Here is a 25,976-nt window from a genome sequence, read left to right on the forward strand (position 1 = left end):
GGTATCAATCACCTAAGGACTCCTGCATGTTATGTTCTCTTTCTCTACATTAAATGCATTTCAGAAACCAACTGTATTTGTTGTGGGGAGGATGCAGAGGTCTGGCTCCAAATAACTCAGTGGCCAAAGTGTATTTTATGAAGGATTTAGGATGATTGGGAGAGAAACAAAAAACTGTTTTCATGAGCTGTCTGAGGCCTCTGCCTATGTTCAACATACAAGGGGGAGATCAACATTCATAGGAAGTATGGTCAGACTGAAGAAGAGGGTCTAGAACACCTGTATGAGCAGTATGTTTTCAGGGCGGATGCGATGCAGCAGGAAATGGTGTGAATTCCAGTGCCCTCTGGACAACCAAGAGGAGAAACCTCTAATTGGTGGGGGGGAAAAGAACAAAAAACCAAAGTATCTGCAAATTAATATTGTAACTCACACTGCCTCTTTGTTTTACAATTCTCCATTCTCTCCCCTCTTCTCACTTTTGTTCACGGTCGCTAACAAGTGTGTATCCCAGTTGGGAGTCAAATGCAAATAACTCAACTCAGCCATCCACTTGACTCTCATGTTCTGTTGATAAGAGAACCAGCCCAATGACAGGGGACAGAGACCTGAGTCAAACCCATTCTGTCACTCCACATTTTCAGAAGCATACGCTCCTCTGAGGTTACCCAATAATACAGTCCTTAGATTACCTCTGCATTGTTTTTGTTTGTTGCTTTGCTTTTTTTTAAAGAAAGAGAGAAAAAGAGAAAAGAAAGAAAAAAAAGATGTTAAAAAAATTTGGAAGCAAAATGAATAGTATGTTTTCTGAAGTTGGAAATTGCTGTTTTAATTCTCCCTTCGGGTAGTTTCCAGGTAGAGGGAATTGTATGATCACTAAACTAATTTTCAAGTTATTTAAGCATGCCAAAGTATGCTCACACATGAGGGAGTGAGGCACTAAGATGTAGGAAAAACACCAATCACTTTTTCTACTGTTGCCATTAAGGCATCACACACACTATCAAACTGGGAGTGACTAACTGGGTATTAGCTTTTAGGAATGCAACAAAATTACATCGGCATAGATGTATCTGGTGTTCAAGGATAAGAATTTCAACACTAGAAATGTGCAATGAGAGAACAAGAGGAATCCACTATTCTACGTTTAAAAAATCTAAACCTACACAAGGATCCATACCTGGTGATATATTGGGTTTTATTTATTTATTTTTAATTACATTCTTGGTAATCAATCAATAAATATCTAAACATGTGAACTGAATCCAGTATACTTTAATCAATATACATGTCCCATTTTCTCTAATTCTGTAAAGATAAAATGATTGAGAAAAGTCTGACAAGTGAAAATACAGTTATAGATATTTGGAGCCATAGAGATTTTAGAGTTCTTCAACTCTCTCAATTTATCAATGAGAAAATAATGTCAACTTTGAGGAGTTAACATCAATTGAATTTGGTTACATTAAAAATGAATTTTCTCTCATATGTTTTCCTATTAAACTATGAGTTCCGTGAAGGCAAAGACTGGGTCACTTAGGTATATATAGTCATATTGTAGGTGCATATGCAGTGTGTATATGTATGTATACAGTACATGTATACATGCAGTGTGTATATGTATGTATACAGTATATGTATGTATGCATGTGTGTATATGTATGTATACAGTACATGTATATATGCACTGTATGTGTGTATATAGTACATGTATATATGCAGTATGTATATGTATGTATACTGTACATGTATGTATGCATGTGTGTACATGTGTGTATACAGTATATGTATATATGCAGTGTATATATGTATGTATACAGTACATGCACATATGCAGTGTGTATATGTATGTATACAGTATATGTACATATGCATGTGTGTATATGTATGTATACAGTATATGTATGTATGCATGTGTGTATATGTATGTGTGTATATGTATGTATACAGTACATGTATATATGCAGTGTGTATATGTATGTATACAGTACATGTATATATGCAGTGTGTATATGTATGTATACAGTACATGTATACATGCAGTGTGTATGTGTATGTATGCATGTGCGTACATGTATGTATACAGTACATGTATATATGCATGTGTGTATATGTATGTATACAGTATATAGTAGATACACTGTAAGTACACAGCAAATGTTGAATGACTCAGTGAAACTGATCTCGACCTTCCAAGATCTCAAAGAGCTAGGATAGGAGTCCAGGCATCTTGAATCATAGCATTCTCTAAATGTTCTTATTCTCGGAACTTTTATATTGGAAAATAGTCAAGTACCAACATAATCTCTTCCAAGTCTACAACTTATGCTTTATATTCTACCCAACTAATTATTTCTTCAAATAATAATTGAATTTTAAAGTAAAATATTAAGAAAATTATTCCTATAACACTTTCTCAATAAAACAGTCACATTTTAAGTCCATTCTGTAAATCATTATTTTCTCTTTTCTTATGAAGATGTTATTTCTTGTAAAGCAATTTTAGTATGAGAAATAACCATATAATCATGACTCATCACTATGAAAATTAGTATCTATAGGTAAAGCCATTCCTTCAGAACAAAATCTGTGTTCACAGTAAGCCTGCAGAAAGGTAATCAAGTCTGTTCTATGTTTATAACGCTTTATAAAGGTAAACTGTATGGGGGCTTTAAGAACAATATAGTAACAGAATTTCTTTTGGTTCTTTTATATAAACGTGTAAGAATCTTACTGTTTGCATAACTTGGGACATGATTTCTCAGTCCTGTTGGCTTATTGGTAGCCAGAACCTTAACAAGTACCTATAAATGGTCATTTTTATACCTTATAGTAACTTCTCAATTCTATGTACAGAAATCCTAGTTATTTATGTGTGAAAGTATTAGCACCACCAAACCTTCTCACTGACTGTCAATATAATGATCAATTATGTTCAGTAATTGTAAATATTATATCAAATAAAATTTTAAAATATGGCTCTGTTCTATATTAAATAAAAATCTCAAGTAAAATGAATAACATAAATGTTGTAATTCTTTTAGTTAGATAATACTATTACTTATTCGACTAAAGTATTCCTTTTTAAATAAATATTGTTTCTTAAAATGGTAACAGGGATAAATATTAATATATTTGAGAACTTTTGTTTCAAACATAAGAAGAACATCAAAATACAATATTGTTTTTGTCTTTCTCTTCATCAACACTGGGAATAAAAAAAAAAAAAAAAAAGTGTTTTGACCATCCCGTTTCTTTCTCCTTGGTAACAAACCAAGAAGAATCCAAGAAGAATCCAAACTCATATTTTATAATTCCTTAAAAGTTAGGAAATAAGATAACAGAAAGAAGGTGAGGCAAATAAGTGGTTTTCCAGCACCTGGGCCTGCTGTATTCACTCTGAAAGGCTAATGAACAAGTTAAATTTTCTAGCAGTGCAATGTTCCAGATATAACCACAGGAGAATAGAAACAGGAGTGCTCATATTTGGTTGTAGCAAGCATTGCATATTATAGAACAGTACAGGTGGGGATATTTGTATACATATATAGAAATCAGTTGAAAATCCAATTTTGCAAAATAAGAATTCCCTTTTCAGGGAGGTAAAAATCCATATTTAAATACAGTCAGCATCCAAGGTCATTCAATAATGCCTTATTCACATTTCAGAAGAAAACATTCATCCTTTACTAGAGTAGACTTTTAAAGAATATGACCACACATGCATACACACAAAATAGTTTGTATCAATTTCTATGTTCTGTTCTGGAGGAAAGATGCTGGTGAAAACTTTAATAAAAATAAATCATTAAAACAAGAGAAATCATAATATGTTTTCCAAACTTCATCCATTAACAACCTACAATAATTGTAAAAATCTACTTGACTATGATTTAGTAATCTCTTACTTTGAGCGGCACATCTGTAAAATATTTAATGTTGTTGCAAACAATAATACAGTTTTTCGGGGATATTTATTTCTGGTTTTTTCCTTTAGCTCATTTTTTTTCTCCCTAAGTTCACTGATTTTACCCCTTCTAATTTTAAATTTATTTTGCTAGTTCTTATCCAATATGGAGACTAAAAATATAAGAGGCTAACGATTTTAGAGACATTTCACTTGTTCCAAAAGACAAATTCATTTGACAGAGGCAAATCTGATCACAGTCACAAAACAGGGCTTCATGGGAGATTTTTGCAAAGGATGGCAAGGAATCATACACTGAGTGAAAGGCTACTGACACAAAGTTAAATCCCTTGTATATGTTCTATTACCATTTCTTCATGGTAAATCAATAAGGAAAACATTAACATTCATACTATATTCAGTGAATATAGAAACTGAGGCTTGCTAAGTCAGAAACTTTTCTAAGATCACATACAGTTATTAGAAGAGAAAGCTAGAATAAAAAACCAGAGTATGACTTTCTCTAAGACTCATAAGATTTCCCTGCTGTCTCCCAAAGCTTAGAGACCCGTTAGGCTGATTCCCCCTCACTGAGGCCCAGGGATAGTGAAGTCATTTCCCTGAGAGCATAAAACCAAGTAATGAAAGAGTCAAGCCAAAACAATCCTTGTTTGCTTCACTGTACTATATGGCTTTAGCTTATTTTTAACCCCCAAGGTCCACTTGAAATAAGGAGATGTTTCTAGAGAACTGACTTCTGGCATTAGGCTCCTTATCTTCAGCCACACCTAGCCTAATTTAAGTCCTTTTGAAAGTTATATCAGCTTTCCAGGCCAGGAAAACATTAATCACTGGATAACACTGCTTCATAAATATAATCTTATTGGACCTCAAGAAGGGCCTTTGATGTCTATAATTCATAAGTGCAAAATAGGGATGATGATGAAACATCCCATTCTAATTAATCTGTCAGGAAGCAAAGTCTTTCCATTCCACCTCTTTCAAGGGGAAGGTTTTGTTCATTCCTTCAATCAGTTGTGGCATCTAGCACATTATGTCCTATACTGGTAAATATAAGTAAATAGACATCTTTGCTTCCTGATGGGATAGCCTTTAATCATTGTCACATTTATGTGCTATTAGTAAACTAATCCTTTCTTTAATTAACTCAAGTGTGGTTGAAGAAGATGCGGAATCCATGCTGCTCACTCACTGTGCTCTTCTGGAACATTCCTTCACATGGGAACAACCAAGCATCCAAGGAGGTGAATGAATGGGGCAAGCGAAAATTACACGTGTAAGGAATGAAATAGTGAAACTTTCCGTGACTTACCCTTGAATTAACTACTTCCAGGGAGACGTTCTGAGGCGGGGCACTTGGCACTAAAAGGAACAAAACAAGGTGAGACGGTTACTGCCAAAGTCAGAAAAGAGAAACTACAACCCTCTGTGAAAAGAGAGAGCGTGACTTTCACAGTTCATGATGGTAATTAGGTAGGCTGATCCAGGTGGCACTTCAAAATTTTCCTGGGGAGATGAAAAATAACTGCCTCTGTCTATTTTTTTCTCACTTGGTAGGGCCAGGCATCCATATAGGGAGCACCTCCCCCAAATTGTTAGGCAAGAGAGCACCTGCCGTGATACCAAATACTGCCATTTAATTACGGCTTTCTTGTTATAACCTTCCCAGAGAAACCAATAAAAATACACGGGAGATTTCCTAGAGTGGTTTTAAAGGCTTAAGATATTGTGTATTTCAGGATCAGCATGGTTTTATTATAAAATATGTCATTCTAATGGTCACTCATGTTGCTTAATCTCCTTACTGCAATCTTTATTATCTGTTAAAAAGTGAAAAGAAGAAATACATGTGTCTTTTTATCTGTGTGTAATTAAACCTATGTGTCATATATGCAAGCAGGTTATCAAATAGCTTTCCGTGAGTCAATTCCATTAACAAAAAAAAAGTTTTTTTTTTCTTTGTGGATTTTCTAGGTTTTTTTTTTTCTCTTGTCTGCATTTTGATTGCCCCTTTCCTTCATGGAAGAAGGAAGAACATGTACAACTTTCTTTATAATACTTGTAGTGAATATTTACTATATCAAAAGGTGAATATTCCGTCACGTGAGTAATTCAGACACCATTTACTAAATGGCTGTGCTGTGTCAGATACTTCTCAGATGTCTTAGATGAATCATAAACAAAATAAAGCTTTCAGGACGCCTGGGTGGCTCAGTCAGTTAAGCGTCTGCCTTCGGCTCAGGTCATGATCCCAGTGTCCTGGGATTGAGTCCCGCATCAGGCTCCTTGCTCAGCATGGAGCCTGCTTCTCCCTCTGCCTGCAGCTCCCCCTGCTTGTACCCTTGCTCACACTCTCTCTCTCCAAAAAATAAATAAAATCTTTTATAAAAAAAATAAGTAAAAAAATAAAGCTTTCTGCCTCACAAAAGAAATAAAAGTAGCATTCAATAAATGCTTAACACATATTAATCTGTAAAATGAGTAGTCCCTATTTTGTTCATGAAAACTTGATTAATTCAACAGAGAAGAAATGCTCTCAGCATTTTCAAGAATTTGAGGGCCCTTTTCTGTTTGAACTTGGATAATTTCTACATTTCTTGAGGGTACTTATATTTTACCCTGAATTCATTTATGCCCTATTCTGAGTTTACCTTTTGAAAAGTAATCACCATGAGGGCACGAGACATGTCTGATTAATCTTTACAGCCCCCAAACTGACATTCAATTAATAGCTACTGACTCAATGATTACATGAACAAATAAATACTTACTAAAATATTAGCTCCTAGGCCTTTCTGGACACCATAGGAATTTATAATAACTTACTCTGTTTTCATTTTGAACTTCTTATCTTAGTACTTGGTGAAGTTTATGGGCAATGTAACTTGTGACAAAAAAACATTCACCAGAGGCTTGTTTTCATGAATTAGGTCAACAAGAATTCTTTCAGAAAATATTTTATAATTTAAGAAATAGACTTTATTATTCAACTTATTTTATTTCATATTATATTTCCTTTCAAATACAGAGTATAATCCCCACAGGGTCCAGGATTCTTGTCCCTTTAGATGCTGAATCCTCAGCATCAATAAGAGTGTCAAGTATGTGGGTCACATGCAGCAAATTTGTGTTGAATTAATTAATTAACAGAGAGATTATAAGACATAATAAAACGTTTTTCATATTCAGGGTTTTTGTCATAACAAGCTCTCTTTTTGCGGTTTTATTTTTTTTTAATTAATGTGTGACATTCATATGGTATAATGCACAAATTGTGTATGCATGATTGGATAAAGTTAAATGTCTGTGGCTGTGTTCACATTTAAACACCACCTAGATCAAGATATAGAATATTTTCAGTATCCTGGAAAGTTCACTTGGGTCCCTTCCCAATCAATACCCTTCTAAGAGTAACCACTATTTTGACTTCTAACACCATTGATTAGCTTAGCTTGCTTTTGAGCTTACTAAAAATGAAATCGGTTATTTTGTTCAAGCTGCTTTCTCTTGCTCATTATTATTTCTTGGGATTCATTCTCTCTGGTGCATCCTGCAGTAGTTTCAGTTCTTTTGTTTGTTTTTTATTGGTCCTATGTATTCTAATACGTGACCATTCTATTTTATATAAACTCATTCTATTGATGAATGGCATTAGATTACTTTCAGTTTGGGGCTATGAGAATAAATCTGCTATGAAAACTTTTGTACATGTCTTTTTATGAACAACTACACTCATTTCCTTCATTATATACCTAGGACTGGAAAACCTGGTAGCTTTGGAAACCCTTATGGGGGTTATAGATAGGTTAAATATAGCAAATTTCCAGAATATCCATATTCTTACCAATCTTTGTTTTTTTCTGAATCTTTTTCATTTTAGTCATTTGGTAGGCATGGAGTGTTTTTATTTGCTTTTCCCTGAGGACCAGTCACTTGGAGCATCTTTTTACATATTTCATGGCATTTGGATGTCCTTTTTTGTGGAGTTCTTAAAGTATGTGTGCCTTTTTTTTTTAACAGACCAGTTTCCTTCAAAACTCATTTTCTAAAATTTTCATTCTTTTATATCGTATATTCCATTTTCATGTTACTATGATTAAAACATTAAGATTTTTTTTCTAAAGCTAAAATAGTGAGAAGGGTTCTCCTGCATTTGGCAAACTTCCTAACTTCTCGACTCTTCTCAAATGTTACATTAATGAAATGGACTTCCCTAAACTACCTTCACAGACCCATGGACATCCCAGTCCAGTTTTCAGGAAAGGGAATAATGCAGAGGCTTTAATAAGACCATCTCCACATTCTATTTCTTTAAAAGAGGAAATATTAGAGTAGGCTGGAAATAATAACAATGTGTGTGATCAGAAAAACTAAACAGAATGACATCCTCACAATGAGGAAGAATTTAATATAATCCATATTCAAATGATTCTGTAAAGCATGTGACCCACATACTTTGAAAATTAAAATAGGCACCGCATGAAAAAAATGCAAAGTGCTCCATCATATAACTTCACAAACTTGGAGCACACCGGCTATTCTTGCCTTACCTAATCAGGAAAGAGAGTTTCTCCTAGAGCATTTTTAGTTATCGATCTCCACTCCCTCCCTCTCACTATCAATTCCCCTATTATTGAGATACAGTAGATAGGATTAGATGCTTGGTGGAAGTAAATGGAATCCACATTTATTTGAGCTTTTCTTTATTTGATTTCCCAAGATGTTTCATTGACTCATGAGGGGAAGAGGAAGGCCATAGTTCATTATTTTCTCTTCAAAATGTCAAGCAATTATCATTTACAATTGTTCGTTAAAGCCAATCAGAGGCATTTGGTCCAGAAACTCCCCTCAATATGGTGACACATGCTGGTTTGATACATACGATGATGATGCATTTTGTAGAGTAGATAAAATTCCCACATTTGTAAATGAATCTCCATATAGACAGGCACTTGAATTCCTCCCCTTACCAAATGTGTGCTGTCCTGTACACATAATTTATGGATTGAAATAACCGATATATAATTACGAGCTTTGTACTTTAAGCAATTAACATGAGAAATTCATTATCGAATAAGAGAAACTCAAGATTTTTTTCACATTAAATCTTGCTTCTTTTCTTACTAGTGACCTGGCCTGCTGCTTACTAGCTTTGACCTCTTTCTAACAGTTTTGTCATCTGTAAAGTAGGAGAAAAATTATAGTATCATGAGGATTAAAGGTTAATGATGCTAAGTGACTAGAGCAGGGCCTTGCACTGATAAGTACTCAATAAATACCAGTGACAACAGCAAAAGGTACATTCTTATAGTTAAGTTTGCCTATGAAATTGGGTCCTTCTACTTTTGGGCACAAAGCAAGCTGGCATGGAAATTCATAAATATTAATTGATTCATAAAATATTTTAATGACCTACAGTTGTCAACTAGTTCAAGAGACAGTATTTGAGAACAAACTGGCAAAATTAGTTACATTCCACACTCAATATTAGACTCCCTAGATCTGATTTTCTAAAATCCCAAAGGGTTTAAAGAAGTGGATTGTTGTAAACAAAGGATACAATAAGTGGGGGAATCTGAATGAAAAACAATTTTTCTTCCCAGAAAAACAATGAAAGTGGGCTAAGTTAGAGACGACAGCTTATCAGGATAAACATCTTCACAAGCATTTTAGCGTGGAATACCATTGGGATAATTAATTAAAAAAAACATTATTTGCATTTTATTTTGTTTTTATTCAATTTTTTATGGTCCCAGTATAAATTTTTGTGGTAAGGGTTCCTCTGACCTAATAAGAAACACAGTGTTCTCTGTAACACAGATGCACTTAGACACAGTTATCTATTAAATTAGCCACATAAATAGAAAGTCCTAAAGATAAGTCTATACATACTAACAATTGTATTGTTTCCTGAACTGTCTGATTAATTCAGTAAATATTTACTGAGATGATGAATGCAGAGACGAATATAGCAGCATCCCTCACATTAAGGAACATGTAGTATAAGGAGAAAAAATGACAGGTACATTGTCATAGATAACATTTATTGAACACTTAAAAATATGCCATGCTCATATTTTAGGTGTTCACATGGATTAACCCATTTAATTTTCACAACATCTCCCTTTTATAACATCCAGAAAGTCAAGGAGAAGACAGCTTCACGACTAAGCACTGGGAAGTAGGAGGCTCTGAAATGTGTTGAAATATATCTCTGTATGATGTGTGACCTCCGCATGGCCAGCTTCAATAGAGTGAAGACATCAGATTGAGCAGAAAGAAGGGGAGTGGATAATAAGAAAGGGAAAGCCAAGAGTGCAGGGGATTTTGTTGGAAATCAAAAGAGATGAATTGATTGTGAAGAGGGATGCAGACCAGGTCCAGGAGCCCACTCCAAGGGGGCTACTCAGTTCCTGCTTTCTCCTATCAAATGCATCGATAAAGACAAGTTGGCATCCGTTGCATAGTGATGCTTGTTGGGTTAGGGTCATGAAATCCTTTTATTTAGTGACAGGCATTTTCTAAGTCCTAACTGTTGCAATACTTAGAGATAATAATTCTTGGACTAATGAGTAATAATCTATCTCTCTCACTTACGACATTTAAAATGAAAGTGAAGAATAAGGCCACAGTATTACAGTTCAGAGTGTGAATGAAATCTACATAAATTATGTAAACTATTCATTTTCATTTGTTTTCCTTTTATTTTTATAATTATAAGTTGTGAAGTAATTTATTCTGCCAATAAATATTCTACTCTGTCTTCAATAACAGAATCAGATGGATGGGCATTAAAAATGATACTGAAGTGGTGTCACATATAATATAAAATATTTTTTTAAGTTGAAATTGCAAATGAACATCACTCTTGCGTCTTTGCCGCACTGTCCTTAATAACATGCATGACCTTCCTCGATCCACTGATATTGTGTGAAATATCCACCCAGATACTTTTCCAGATTAAACAATGATGGATTTGTTAAGGAATCAAAAGTTAAAGTCTTTTTTCCCCTTGAAATTCAGAAGATCAATTATTTATAGAATTATGTACAACAGTATGGAAACCTTTCTGAAAAAAGATAGCTTGTTGCCTTTTTAATATTCATGGAGGCCATCTCTGCATTTCTACACCTGCCTGAATTTCCACTGGCCCCATATCATATACTCTGCTGACCTTTATTTTCACTTGTCATTAAATTTCCCGACATTTCCTTATCCTTTTCTGAGATCTCTAGTTTCCTCTGCTACTGCTTTGCCAAATCCATCTTTTTCATTAAGAGTTCTTCCTCTCTTTTATGATATTTCAGAAAATATGTCTAATATTTCATTGGTTAGACAAGGTAAAGCTAAAATTATGCATTGTCCTATTTAGTTTTAATACCTTCAATGCTGGATTATTTGGCCTAAATCCTTACAACATATTTTCAAATTAAGTGGTATATGTAGGAGGACTGTCCATCATTTACACTTTTAATCATCCACCCTCGCCCTTTAGAATGATAAATAAAAAGAAGCAAACCAATGTAAATTAGTCCACACACACACATGCACAAATGTGTTTGTGTTTATAGACATAAAGAGACCCCTCCCCCCACAAATAATTTGAACTCTTAGGCAGTAGCCACACTTTTGAAGATTTCCTATTAGGACATCTTGACACAGAGTATATAATATACCTTTTGAAAGTTTAAATTTAACTGTAATAGATAGTTTGAGTGAATGAGTCAAATTTTTAATTTATGCTAATATATGCCATAAAGTTTTAATTAGAAAGCCTTAAAGATGCAATCTATGACATACATGCAATATTAAGTCATCATTATCAAATATGCGAGTCAAGTTTCACTGTCTATAACTTACCATCAGAAAGTGTAACCACTGTTATGTCATCAGTAGATACTCCAGGCCCATAGCGATTATAAGCTAGGAATCGAAGAGTATATTCCGTGAATTTTTTCAGGCCTTCCAGCTTATAAGATAGTCCATCAACCTCTATATTCTGGAGACATAAAATGCCAAACTGTTATTCAGGAGGCACATTAAAGCAGAAATGGCAGCCATTCTGTGCAATCAGTGAATTGGATATTAGACTCTTACTCACTAAACTACGTTTTAGCCTCATAATGAGTTGTTGTAAAACCTAACTTGCGACACACACTCCCCCACTAAAGCCCAAACCATTCTGCAGACTCCTAGTTAAAATAGCACTGTGCTATTTTTACAGTCATTAAGTTCCAATGTGTTTAATGCCACCCAATACACTGAATCAGGTGTGCCGTATTCCACCCACACCGAAACTCTGACAGGCAGAAGGCAGCCTGTGAATCCATGGGAATAGAGAGTTGCTCCTCTACCCTAAGTGGAATAATTCACTAAAAAACAGTAGATTTCTTCCTTCCCTTGCTGAAATATAACCACAGTTCTTGAAACTGACAAATCCTTTGTCACAATCTTTGTGTCTCACAAGGCTGTGAGGTGGTATGGAATGGTTTTCAGTACTTCACTGATGCAGAAATGAGGTACTAGAAGTGACGGTCATTGAGAAATCAGAGCCGGTGTGTTCTTGAAGACATATTTCACTCTCCACAATGATGGTCACACTCATATTTGTCTCAGGTAACATTATTTCTGAATTTATTTAAGTGGGTTGGTGAAATCCATTATGGAAAAGCCAAGAATGTTGAAAATGGAGAGAATAGAAAGATGGAAGCGAGAGCTAAATTGCATGAGGGCAGCAAACAAATAAAAGATGGGATGGATAATTATAAATAAGGAGATTTTAGTGATTCCTATCGTGCAATTAGGGCTTGAACTACTTCTGAATTGGACTGTTGCAAATATTTTTTTTTAAAGCAAAATCTCTATCATGCAGTTTATGTGGAAGCATGAAGACCACTGTATGCTTGGCAAGCTTCATAACACATTCAAAGAACTCTGTTATCCCAAGGTGGGCTCTTGGTTTTTCTTATTTAACTGCTCCCTTGTCTATAGATCTTTCTCTACATGAGGTTGAGAATTTGGAAGTAAACATCTCAGTAGTCACATATGTGTCACAAAACAGAATTGCTGAGTTTCATGTGTGTCCCCCTAAATACTTATTTATCTGAAAATCTAATTTTCCTATTTTCAGGGGTCTGTGCAAACCACAGATTAGAAGCAAAATGTAAGACGGAGGCAAGTAGCCTTCTGGAATGAGGTTTCCTGAAAACAACGAAAAGTGATAGGGGACTACAACCTCATGGTGAGGAAAGGATAGAAATAACTCAAATACACAAGAATGAAAAAAAACAAGTTGACTGAGGTCATTGAACAAAAGATCAATCATCCTTAAGATAAGGACTCACGATGCAAATGCTTTCTAGGACCAGCTGAGTTAATACAAATGTGGCTACACTGGCACGGGCCACTCCCTACTCAGACAAAAAAGAAAAATGACATCCTTTATAGTGACTTTATTTCATTGCCCAATTGCCTCTCTTACAATCAGAATTCAATTAAATTGTTTAAAGTTTCTAATAACAAGTACTTTAAAGCTGATCAGCTATCCAGTTAACATTCTGGACTGGACTGTACCAAGAATCTGCAGATTTCCTCCTATGGCTCTGGTCCTAGGACATCCAATAGGTGGCAGCATTGGGCCCCTTCCCTTGCCTACCTGTTCCTTTCCCGTGGACACCTCAGTGCAGAACAGTCTGTAACCTTGGACTGGACCGTTTGCATAGGCAGGGGGTTCCCAGGTAATAAGAATTGAGGTAGGTGAGGTAGATACAGCTTGCAGGTTTTCTACTGGCCCTGGAACTTGCACTGTGTACAAAAGAAATTGATTAGTCTAAGAGGGTTCTTTTCAAAATAAGCAACATACATCTTTTATAGCTTAAAGATATTATAGCCCTATGTACTATTTTTAGAACCAAATGGGATAAGAAAATAAAATGTAAATATAAAGTAATGAATTTCAGAATTATTTCATTTTGCAATTCAGGAGGGGACTTATATTAATCTAAATTACTTATTTCATTTTTACAGTGGAGAAAAGTGGTCAAGGAATCTAAATGACTAGGAAAATGACAGAAAAAGTGGTGGATTCTTAATCTAAATTCTTAGTATGGAAAATTTTCCACTATGCCAGTATGCCTTTGCTTGTAATAACCACAGAAAGGAAAAAGAGAAAATACTATTAGAATACTTGTACATCATGATTCTACTTATAATTCAAATAAGCAGCACGGCTACGGATAACGTACCACATCTTTATTTATGTCTGCATTTTAAAATCTTGACCAAGTCTGAGTCCTTTAAATTAATTTTGGCATCAATTTTCAATTTCACTTTCTAGTATTCCATTTTCTCTTATAACTGCTACTTTACTTAATCGAGAATAAGTACCTTGTTCATTAAAGAAATTATATAGCACAGGTCCACAATCGCTTAACCAAAACACTTGTGTCCAGATATGTTTTGAGATCTAGAAATTTTCAGATTTTGGAAATGTAATACATTACCTGTGCAGTGTTATATTTAACACCCCAAGTGGGGTCTATGGTAGCACCCTGTTATCAAATCATATATTTGCAGCAAAATATATGATATTCACATCAAACAGAATTATCAAAGACTATACATAGCATAGCATAAGGTCAGATCAAGTTTGGGTATGACATGGGTTAAGAAACTCTCAAATTCCAGATTTGCAAATTTTGAATTTGTGCATAATTTTTTATTCATGGACCCAAATATAAATATATGGTTTGTAAACTGAAAATCCAATACCCATGTTAGTTATCATAAATTAAATGGTTTCATCATTGCAAGTATAACAATTTTATTTTAAACACACTGTACATTTTCTCCAGCCTTAAATACCACCTAGCTTTGAACAGATGCACATTTTAGGCCTCTAATAGAATTTGTGAGTTTGAATGTCCAGAGTAAAACTGTCTGTGAAAACCTGGCTGACAGAGATCTGATAACACAATACCTTAGATCAGTGCTGTGCCTGTGTCCCTGAATCACTCATTTTTCAGAATGTATTCCATGGTATCCAGCCTCCTTAAGGCGTCGTCACTGCTCACACATTCATTTGGGGGAAATACACACACACACACACACACACACACACACACACATGTATATATATATTTATTTATAAATTAATATAAAAATATTTAGATATATTTTATTTATCACCTTCACATATTTTCCCACTAGTCCCCAGATCTTAAGTATCTCTATTATTGACATTTGCATTATTTCACCTTAACAATGATTGCTAACAATTTCTTTTTTTTCTTTAAGATTTAATTATTTATTTTTTTGTCAGAGAGAGAGAGAGAGCACAAGCAGGGGGAACAGCAGGCAGAGGGAGAAGCAAACTCCCTGCTGAACAGGGACCTTGATATGGGACTTGATCCCAGGACCCTGGGATCATGATCCGAGCCAAAGGCAGACACTTAACCCACTGAGCCACCCAAGGGTCCCGATTGTTAACAATTTCTTAAAAACTTACTTGAAAATCATTTTAAACCTACAGAAAATTTTAAGAATGAAAATAGTACATAGAACACCCATGTTCCCTTTATCCAGGTATACATATATTCTCTATCTCTCTCTCCATATATACATATATGTTGCACTTATCATATAAAGAGAAATAGAGAGAGAGATACAGAGACAGAAAATCTGAACTATCTATTCAGATGAAGTTACACAAACTATGGCTCTCTACCCCCAAATGCATATTTCCTAAGCATTGATGTGTACATGAATAATATGAACTTCAGTGCATTTTATACTAATACAATACTTTCACCTAATCATCATCTGCATTCCAATTGTGTCAACTGACCCCATAATGTAATTTATGTAGCATTTCCCTCTCCAGTTCAGGATCCAGTCTAGGGTCAAGTTTGCATTTCACTGTCATTATCTTTTAGTTAGCTTTATACTGGAAGATTTCCAAAGCCCATCTTTATCTTTTAGGTCATTTATACTTTCGAAGACTATAGTCTTTTTTTCAAATTAATAGATTACTTATTCGGGGTTTGTTTTTGTTTCTTTGTGTTTTCTTTGTGTTGGATGTGTTGGATACATTCTAGACTGAAATGAAACATGTGTGATGTCTGTCTCCTCAGGGCATCACGTCCAGAGGCATAAGACCTCTCTCCCTTCCTGGTTTGTTATATTAGTTCTGAATACCTGGTCAAGGTGCTGCCAGATTTCTCCACTGTAAAGTTAACTGGTTCCCCTGTATCCCTCCCGACCCCAAACCCCTGCTCTACTGCTTACAACCAATAGGCAATTTGTCGGGAGATACTATGTCAGGACCATTTAAATATATTATTTACCAAAATCCCTTAGAATTAGCACCTATTAATAGTTTTTGATAAATCCATTTTCAGCATGGTGGTTACAAAATGTTTTTTTTTTTTTACTCAAGCACTTCCTCCACATTAACCATGTGGCACTCAACATTCTATTATAAACAAGAACCCATTTTCCTTTTTTTTTTTAAAGATTTTATTTATTTATTTTAGAGAGAGAGAGAGCACACAAGCAGGCAGAGAGCAGAGGGAGAGGGACAAGCAGACTCTGTGCTAAGTGTGGAGTCCCATGTGGCACTCAATCTCAGGACCCTGAGATCATCACATGAGCTGAAATCAAGAGTCAGATGCTTAAGCGACTGAGCCACCCAGATGCCTCAAAAACCCACATTTCTATTTATGTGTATCTTATTGGCATGGGCACATGTATTTCTACTCTTTTATGGTCTATAATTCATAATTGTCCCTAATTATTTTGGTGTTCAAGTTGTCCGGTTCAAATTTGGCCAGTGAGGTCCTCTTTAAGTTGGTTCCTCTGTCCTTTTAACATGTCTCATCATTTATTGTAACACTTCCTGTCTTCTTAGCATAATATATTCCAAGCTCATCTTGATCCTGCCCCAGTTCTGGAATCAAACATTTTTCCAGAGATGTCTCCTTCCTTTTAGTGGGAAATGGTATTCAAGACAAAGATCTAGGTGTTAGCTATGTTCATTGCTACTTGGATGTCTTGCTTCTAGGTCTTACTGGTGAATGAGAAACAGGAATGTATATACACTTATACATACAGAAATGCATTCATGCATACATATACTCAAATATACAGGTACACACATATATTTTTCACAACTCTATAGAGATACCTCCTATTCCAACCCATCTCTATAGAGTTTGTTCTTGTGTTCCCCATTCCTTTTATGTCCTTTCTTCCATAGGGAGAACTCTGGCTCCCAAAGAGTTGTATTTTGACAGACACTTTATGAGAGGGCCCTCACCTTGATACTATTCCAGGAAGGGGTAATTTTTCTATGGAAAATTCTTTATTTCACAAAGGTGACTTTAGTAGACAATACTATACAACAATGGGGAGTCTTGCCTGTGTCAAAGTTCATAGTGATACAATTAGAACTGTATTATAATGAAGCAGACATTTTGCATCATGGGGGAAAAAAGGCAAAAGAAAAACTTGCCCACTGACATTGTTCAACTGGATTTTCAAAGTACAATGTTTTAAAGAACAGTAATAAAAATTATAATTTTCATGCTTCTATGATTATTGATATATTCACAATGACAATGCAAACATTTTAAGAGAGGAGGTTTTCTGATTTGGAATCTATTATTTTTCTAAGGAAGAGACACAAAGAAAGGAGCAAGAGAATTGAGTCTGAGTGACCTGCTTGAGTTACATGTTGAATGTGACATAACCAGGATTTTTTTTAAAGATTTTATTTATTTATTTGACAGAGAGAGCAAGAGAGCACAAGCTGGGGGAACAGTAGAGGGTGAGGGAGAAGCAGGCTCCCTGCCAAGTAGGGAGCCCAATGTGGGGCTCGATCCCAGGACCCTGAGATCATGACCTGAGCCGAAGGCAGATGCTTAACCATCTAAGCCACCCAGGCACCCCATAACCAGGATTTTGAAACCACAGAGCATATTCTTTGTGGCCCAGTGATATATAAAGTATTAACTGAATGTGCTCCTTCTAGCTCTCCTGTGGCTAAACTAAAAGGGCACTGCTTACTGAAAACATGGCTCATTCTAGAACTCAAGACTAAGATTTAAAGATGGCCAACATCCACCTCATTGATATGAGGAATTCTTAATCTCAGGAAACAAACTGAGGGTTGCTGGAGTGGTGGGGGGTGGGAGGGATGGGGTGGCTGGGTGATGGACATTGGGGAGGGTATGTGCTATGGTGAGCACTGTGAATTGTGCAAGACTGTTGAATCACAGATCTGTACCTCTGAAACAAATAATGCAATATATGTTAAGAAAAAAAAAGAAGAAGATAGCAGGAGGGGAGGAATGAAGGTAGGTAAATAGGAGGGGGAGACAAACCATGAGAGATGATGGACTCTGAAAAACAAACTGAGGTTCTAGAGGGGACGGGGGTGGGGGGATGGGTTAGCCTGGTGATGGGTATTAAAGAGGGCACGTTCTGTGTGGAGCACTGGGTGTTATGCACAAACAATGAATCATGGAACACTACTTCAAAAACTAATGATGTAATGTAGAGTGATTAACACCACAATAAAAAAATTAAAAAAAAAAGGCCAACATCCAAGGCCATCACTCCACATTCAAGGAAGGTTTCCCAAGGCAGAATGACTCCAAAAGGCCTAGGAGATGACTGAGTCTCCCTTTATTGGAGAAAGGAAGGGAAGACAATGTTTGGGAAGATTCTGCTCATCTGTTCCACTGGAACACAAAGGGGTAATGGGAAGAAGAGCAAGCCACTTGAGAATCTGGAAGGCCAAGCTGAGGGAGCCGCCTAGCACAGTGGGGGTGGGAGTACACAGCCCACCAGACTAGGTCTATGCCAGCCTCAAAGCCACTTCAATCAGGCATCATGGGGAGAATAGACAGACTACCCAGATGTCTACAGCTCAAGGCAGCATCCCCACAAAGACTACCGATAGGCCACACTCCTCCCCTGATGAGCCTAGGGAGGGCTGCTTAGTGTCCAGGCTTCTTGTCAGGAGAACGGTCAAAACACTCCACTTAGTTTCCCAAATAATAGGAGCAGTTGTCTTCTGCACAGGGACATGCACAATGCTAGGCATATGCAACATACTCAATAAGCATGTGTCAAATGTATATAATTTGTATACAATTATCAAATGTTACCCTAAGTAACAAGCCTAGGGATGCCTGGGTAGCTCAGTCAGCTAACCGTCTGCCTTAGACTCAGGTGATGATACCAGGGTCCTGGGATCGAGTCCCACGTCGGGCTCCTTGCTCAGCGGAGAACCCATTTCTCCCTCTGCCTGCTGCTAGCCTTGCTTGTACTCTCTCTCTCTCTCTCTCTCACACACACACACACACACACACACTCTGACAAATAAATAAATAATATCTTTAAACAATAGTCCTAAAATAAAAATAGCTACTCTGCATAGTCTAACTCATTTGATTTTGTTAATTCAGGATTGTTACTCCAAGTGATCAGAAAACAGTGTTTTCCTAACATACCTGACAAGAACTAAAGTTGGTATATATGTCCATGTTTGTTCTATGAACATGAACCTGGGTATACTTTGTCCACTGTGTAATTTGTTTATATGCATATATAGCTTGGTTACCTATAAGACAACATCAGGTGGTAAGTAATTGAGATTCAATTCACACTGTAGTGCCTACTCTGATTGTTCACAACTGAATTATTCTCCCTTCCTAATGGTCATTAGACAGTGTCAGGGAAAAACATGTGCTTGGAATTCCAGAAGAATTTTAAGCAGAGATAATAGACACCAGAAGTAAAAAAAGAACATTCAAAGCATTTGGTGTAAGTGTGCACTAACAGCAGTATGTGTTTTCATCAATTCCAGCCAAATGATAACATTCTATTTGCTGTTGTAAGGTTTACACTTGGCTTTTTCTGAAAAAGGATTGCATCTTTGTACTAAACTATCTCCTACTTCAACTTTTTGTTTTATGATCTGATTGCATTTGTTGATTTTCCTTAACATTGTCATGTATTAAAATTAAAATACCATGATGTTGTTGTTGTTGTCCCAAGTAAATATAAACATTAAAACATCAAAGAATTAACATCAAATGATATAGTCATCATATATTAAGACCAAAATACTGCCTGCGTATGGAATATTTTTCTTTACAACATCCCTGGCTAGTGTCAAGATTATTTAAGCTAGTACATGCTTATTTTTCTTCACAACAGTGTTATACATTCAAATTCGTGAATTCCCTAATATTTTCCTTTTGAATTATAGCCCAAACGTAGGTGTGTGGATAATATACTGTGTTTTATGTTAATTATGGAGATATGCATGTATATATTTGTGTATTTATTCAGATCTATATCTATATATTTAAGCAAGCTTATATAGTTTTATATATGTGATGTATTATATGCATATTAGGAGAGACAGAGAAAAAGAGAAACAAAAAATGTTCAACAATGGGAATTATATGTGAAATCGATACAGTTAACAGCTTCAGCCTTCCATTTCATTACATTTTAGTATGTCAGTCAAGAAACTTAATGGCCTTAACTGCTCATCATTTCCAAGATGTCTTTAATAATCTCCACTGATCCCCTCAGTTGGACAATAATTTTGTGGCAAACTGCATCTAATTTCTCTTCATCTCTATCAGAGTTACCTATTTCTTCAAAGAATGGCAAGATTTCAGAATAGATGCATAATCTATGCAAGTAACTCATCAATCAACGTCAGCTCAACCAACCACCTTTTTAAATGTCAATATTTCATTTCAGTAGAAATTCATTATAACACCTCTACCTAAGAACAAACTAAATACTTGTGTTGGAGTGGAATGAGTTGTATTACATGTCACTATTTTCACTGGGGACAGTAATTTCTCACTATATATATAAATTTATAGTGTAACAGAGCACTTTATAATGAGAACTTATTGGATATTAACCTCCAAAATGGCATATAAAAGTTAGCCGAATCTTTCCTACAGCATCATTTATCATATATAATCATACTGAAGACAGAATGTGTGTTTGTATTGTATATGTGAGCGTGTATGTGTGTGCACAAGTGCAAGAGATAGAAAGAGAGAGAAAGAGGAGAGACTATCAGTTTAATGAGCTATAATTGATTAAGATGAGGGTCAGATGGTATAGTTTCTTGCCCCTACTTTACTTATGATAAAGACCAGTCATTGGCATCAAGGAGTCCATGGAGCCCCTGAAATTGTATGCACATTTTCAAGAATGTACTGTGTACATTTTTTGGTGTAGTGTCCATAGTTTCCGTCATTAGGGTCTATGATTCCCCAAGTGGTAGCCCAATGGATTAGATAATATCTCTGGCTTCTTTTGGCTCTGAAAACCAATGATTCTTTTTTTTTTTAAGATTTATTTATTTATTTGAGAGAGAGAGTACGTGCACGTATGCATGCACGAGTGGGGAGGGGGGGGAGGGAGAGACTCTTCAAGCAGACTCCCTGTTGAGTGCAAAGCCGCATGCAGGGTTGGATCTCCTGACCCATGAGATCATGACCTGAGCCAAAACTAAGAGTCATGCTTAACTGACTGAGCCACCCAGCGCCCAAACCAATGATTCCTTGATATTGATTCATTTGTAATGATTGTTAATTATTTTATGATGGGAAATATGGCAATAAGTTCAGTTTAAAGAGACATCTTCAACTTTTAACAAAATTCAAAAGCTGAAACATGTTTAAGAAATAGACTTTTTCTATTTCATTTTCTAAATCATAGGCAATTCAAGGCATTTCAATTAATCTGGTTTAATTCATCAAATATTTTAGGTTTTCAAGATGTTAGAGCTTTTGCCGATCAAGAAGTCACATAGCATATATGACATCCTTTTTTCTTTTTCTTCCTTTCTTTTGCCGTTTCTATTCTACTATCTCTCTACACGTCTACCTTCCTGCCACCTTTTTACTGTAAGTAATTTGATATTTGTATTAATCAGACTAAAATATAAATTACAGTTTATCAAATATAAGGTTCTAAAAATATTTTGGGAGTTTAAATAATCCCTTCTAAATAAGAATGTAAATATAAGATTTTCATAGAAAAAGCTTTAGAAGGATCAAGACATGCTACTGGCTTCATAATACTGAATGAGGCTGATGTCTTTTCACCATTATACTGATGTTTCTCAGCTGGAAGTCCGAAATGAAGACAAATGTTAGTGTCAGATAATATGTAGTTGAACATTGGAATATTTAAAGTCTTTTCAAAATGACTACATAGTACAATATGTCCTACTGTTCCCAAATCATCAATTTAACAGCTACCAAATCTTTTTTTTTTTTAATGGAACTAAAGTACTAATGTATTTAAAAAAAAAAATCTCATGTGTTGTCATTCAAATAATGAGCTATAATTCACATGTCCTCAAATCAGGCCAAAATTCTGAGCATGATTTTACCTCCTTATTCATTTGTTAATTTAAAAATGATTCTTGAGTTCATTGTTTAAAATGGAGAGCAATGGATCTAAGTAATTGTCTATAGTGATCTAAATGGATTTAGGCCACAAAGCTCTTATTTAAACAGTGGCTTCCATTGCTGATGATCTCCTAACTGAATGTGTTTCAAATGCAATCCATTCCTGAAACGATTTGCATTTATTGATAATAAAGTGCATGCTTTGATTGCCTCTTTGATTTTTTTTTCCTCCTGTAGTTAACAACTTTAATGATATTTCTATGAAATCTGTTTCTATTCTGTATGGGGAATGCAACATCAAAAAGCCTGTGGACAATGTAATTATTAACATAATGAAATCTCTTCTTGACTGAACTATACGTAGTTAGGAGATATGACAGTAATTTGGCAAGAAGGAAGCACAAACTATGGGGTGGGTTTCTATTACAAAACCACAGAAGTCTGACTAGACTAGGTTGGAGGAAGTGGTTATTGCCTGATCGTTTCATTTAGGGTTTTAATAGGTGGCATCTGCTAACTCACAATATACTCAGCTATGTCTCTGTGTGTGTGTAGAGAAATATAGAGACATCTATACACACACACATATATATAACATGTGTGATATATATGACTTACATATCATATACATATACACATACACATGTACACATATATGCTCATATTTCAAATGATGGATATTTTTGACAGTGTAGTAGAGAAGAACTTTAATGAGTCTCTCTGAAAAATAATACTGAAAGTAATCTTCTTAGAACTAGAAGTAGAAGCAGTTTGATAAAAAAAAGTGGTTTCAGAAATTGACTTCAATATAAGGTCTTTTTGTGGGATAGCTCTGGTTTTTCCTGACATAGTCAAGTAATAAATAGCCTTGGTGAAGTAAGCAGAGTATTTTTAACTTCACTTTAGAAAACAGGCAAGGCCTAGAAATACAAAATGTAATGGAGAATGTAGATTCCTGACTGCATGATTGAGGTCTCAAACCATTTAAATCGAAGATTTCTAAGTTGTGTCAAAAGCAATTGTTTTTACGATCTAGGAAAACTGCTTACAATATACCAAACACTGAAGTTAAAAACTTAAATTTTTAGCCAAGTGTCCTTAAGTTTCCATGTTCCTGAAGGCTAGATGTAATACAAACTTAATCACACTGGCTTTTTTTCCCCCTTATAATTTCTTTTTCCAGAATAGCTTGGGTTCAGTTACTTTCCATTGTGTTACATTCCATTTTAGATAAAAGTGCCAGTGATTTTAAAGTCTAATCATACTTTTTATGTGTTCAGGATACAGTGCTACCTTCAGTATTGTGGACTATTTTATTAGGGTAGAAATTTTCAAGGAATTTAGTAAAGAAAAGACACCACAGGAAACACCTAAATATGAACAACAAACCGTATGTAACCAAGATTAAAACCACTCTGGGCAGACAATGAAGTATGTAAGAATTCTAGACATATATCTATTGATGAAGTATATAGTAATTAGGGATGGTTATGGGAATTTGGTCAAGAACGTTTCTTGAAGAACAATTACGAATTGCCCTGATGGAGGTGCCTGGGTGGCTCAGTGAGTTGGCCGTCAGACTCTTGATTTCCACTCAGGTCATGATCTCAGGGTCACTAGATCAAGCCCAGCTAGGGCTCCCTGCTCAGAGGCATCTACTCTCCCACTGCACCTCCTCCCCTCACAGGCATGCACTCACACTCTCTATCTCTCAAATAAATAAAATAATTTTAAAAAAAGAATTGCACTGATGGAAAAAGGAAGGACAAGGAAGTTTGGGTGTGAAGAAGGAATCTGATGAATCAGTATACATGGGTGTGAATGAATTTGATGGGTAATGGCCTTAAAATTAGCTTTTTCAGAATAGAATTTACAAGCTGGTAAATAGAAAAACTGCTATATAGCTTGGGGAAGGTTTCTGACAATAAGGCCTCTAAGTAAAGATAATGAGAAGAATTCCAAAGCGAACTAAATTAAAGATGACACAATTGATCTCATATTGGGGAAAGAACCAGAAGCATAGAATTATCAATTAATAAAGTGTTTTTCTATTTTGTTAGTATTATCAACAAATCAAATAATATTCTACCAGTTTTAAGAAAATATGGTGTGTCTCAAGATACTTGAAGGAAGTTTAAAAATTTTATTTAAAAATGTCTCTAAAACTTCAGTTTGGGAATAGGTGTTCAGAAAAAAATAAATCAAGTTAATTTTCCAAGAAGTTGTCAGGAGCTTTTAAGAAATTCTAAATAGAGGGGCGCCTGGGTGGCTCAGTCAGTTAAGTGGCTGCCTTCAGCTCAGGTCATGGTCCTGGAGTCCTGGGATCGAGCCCCAGGTCCGGATCCCTGCTCAGAGGAGAGCCTGCTTCTCCCTCTCCCTCTGCCTGCCACTCTGCCTACTTGTGCTCTCTCTCGCTCTATCTCTCTGTCAAATAAATAAATAAAAAGAAATTCTAAATAGAAATAATAGAAATAAATCCTAGGATTAAACTAGGATTATATGAGGCTATATAGAGAAGCAAGTGTTCCAGATAACATGGTAGTTAATATTACTGTTACCTGGACTCAAGTCCCTTAAACTTTTCCATAGTTTAGTTCCCTCCTCAGATAATTGGAGGAAGGAATATTTGTTCTTCTTAATACTCAAGATAGTTGGAAGACCATGAGGAAATGATGAATGTGACAGGGAAATAGGAAACATAGCACTCCATAGTTGTGTAAGGTATAGCATGAATCCTGAATCAGGATTATGTTTACAAATTAAATGTGGCCAAGAGAGTGTCTGGTAAGAGTGGAGATTTGCCTGCTGTGTCATAATAATACCTAAAAGTTAAGCCTTTCAACCTCCTCATAAATCCTCCACATAGAGTTACTTTTACTGTTATTATACAGACCATAAATTTATGTTTAATTCTTACAGAAGATTTGCAAGCAGAAATTCCTCGGAAAGGCATGCACAGACCTCTTGCTTGCTTCACACTTATTTGAGACTCATATATACTTCAGGATTGTATTTCTGCACCCAAAAATGTCGGTTCTCTATAAATAGATATGCATCAGAGAAGCAGGTGTCTTTAGCTTGTGTGCAACCTGGAGTGTTTCCCATGGTGATAATGTAACTAAATCCCGGCAACCTTTCTCAAAGTTGGTTTGTATTATGGTCAGTATGGGAAGAATCAATATTTGATGTTTGTAGCTATAATAGAGCAATAAATGACTTGTATAGATTGCTTTTATAAAAGATCCTTGCTGCCATTTATTAGAGAAGAAGGAAGTGGCAATCTTTTTCAGAAAGTCAAGTGAGCAGATTTCTCTATATTACCACAAAAAGATCCCATCTTAAAAAGATACTATCTCTTTGGGGAAGAGATTTATTGTTTATCTATTTTTAGGCTTTAAAAGATAAGGAACTGCCTTGGGTAAACTGACTCTTTTGGGAGGGACCATAAGTTAAGGAAGAAATTTAGAACTCTATCCTCCTAACACATAGGTTTCACAGAAATCGGAGATCTGAGCTTCTCTGATTCAGGAGATGCCAACAGATCCCATTTAAATAAATAAGCTTTGGAGAGAGACATTAACAGTAAAGAG

At 35.5% G+C, this 25,976-nt stretch overlaps 1 protein-coding gene across 1 annotated transcript in view; it reads right to left on the bottom strand.

The window, feature by feature from the left end:
- DCC (DCC netrin 1 receptor) overlaps positions 1-25,976 on the bottom strand; it is a 750,254-nt gene that overhangs the window by 290,379 nt on the left and 433,899 nt on the right. The window contains exons 10-12 of the mRNA XM_088019394.1: positions 13,584-13,732; positions 11,789-11,927; positions 5,241-5,290 (exon numbers count right to left, since the gene is read on the bottom strand). Coding sequence (XP_087875520.1) covers positions 5,241-5,290; positions 11,789-11,927; positions 13,584-13,732 — 338 coding nt within the window. The remainder of the gene's footprint in view (positions 1-5,240; positions 5,291-11,788; positions 11,928-13,583; positions 13,733-25,976) is intronic.

The sequence above is a fragment of the Eumetopias jubatus genome, unplaced genomic scaffold, assembly GCF_037043125.1.
Source record: "Eumetopias jubatus isolate StellerSeaLion01/CBP00866 unplaced genomic scaffold, mEumJub1_p1.0 scaffold_16, whole genome shotgun sequence".
NCBI lineage: Eukaryota > Metazoa > Chordata > Mammalia > Carnivora > Otariidae > Eumetopias > Eumetopias jubatus.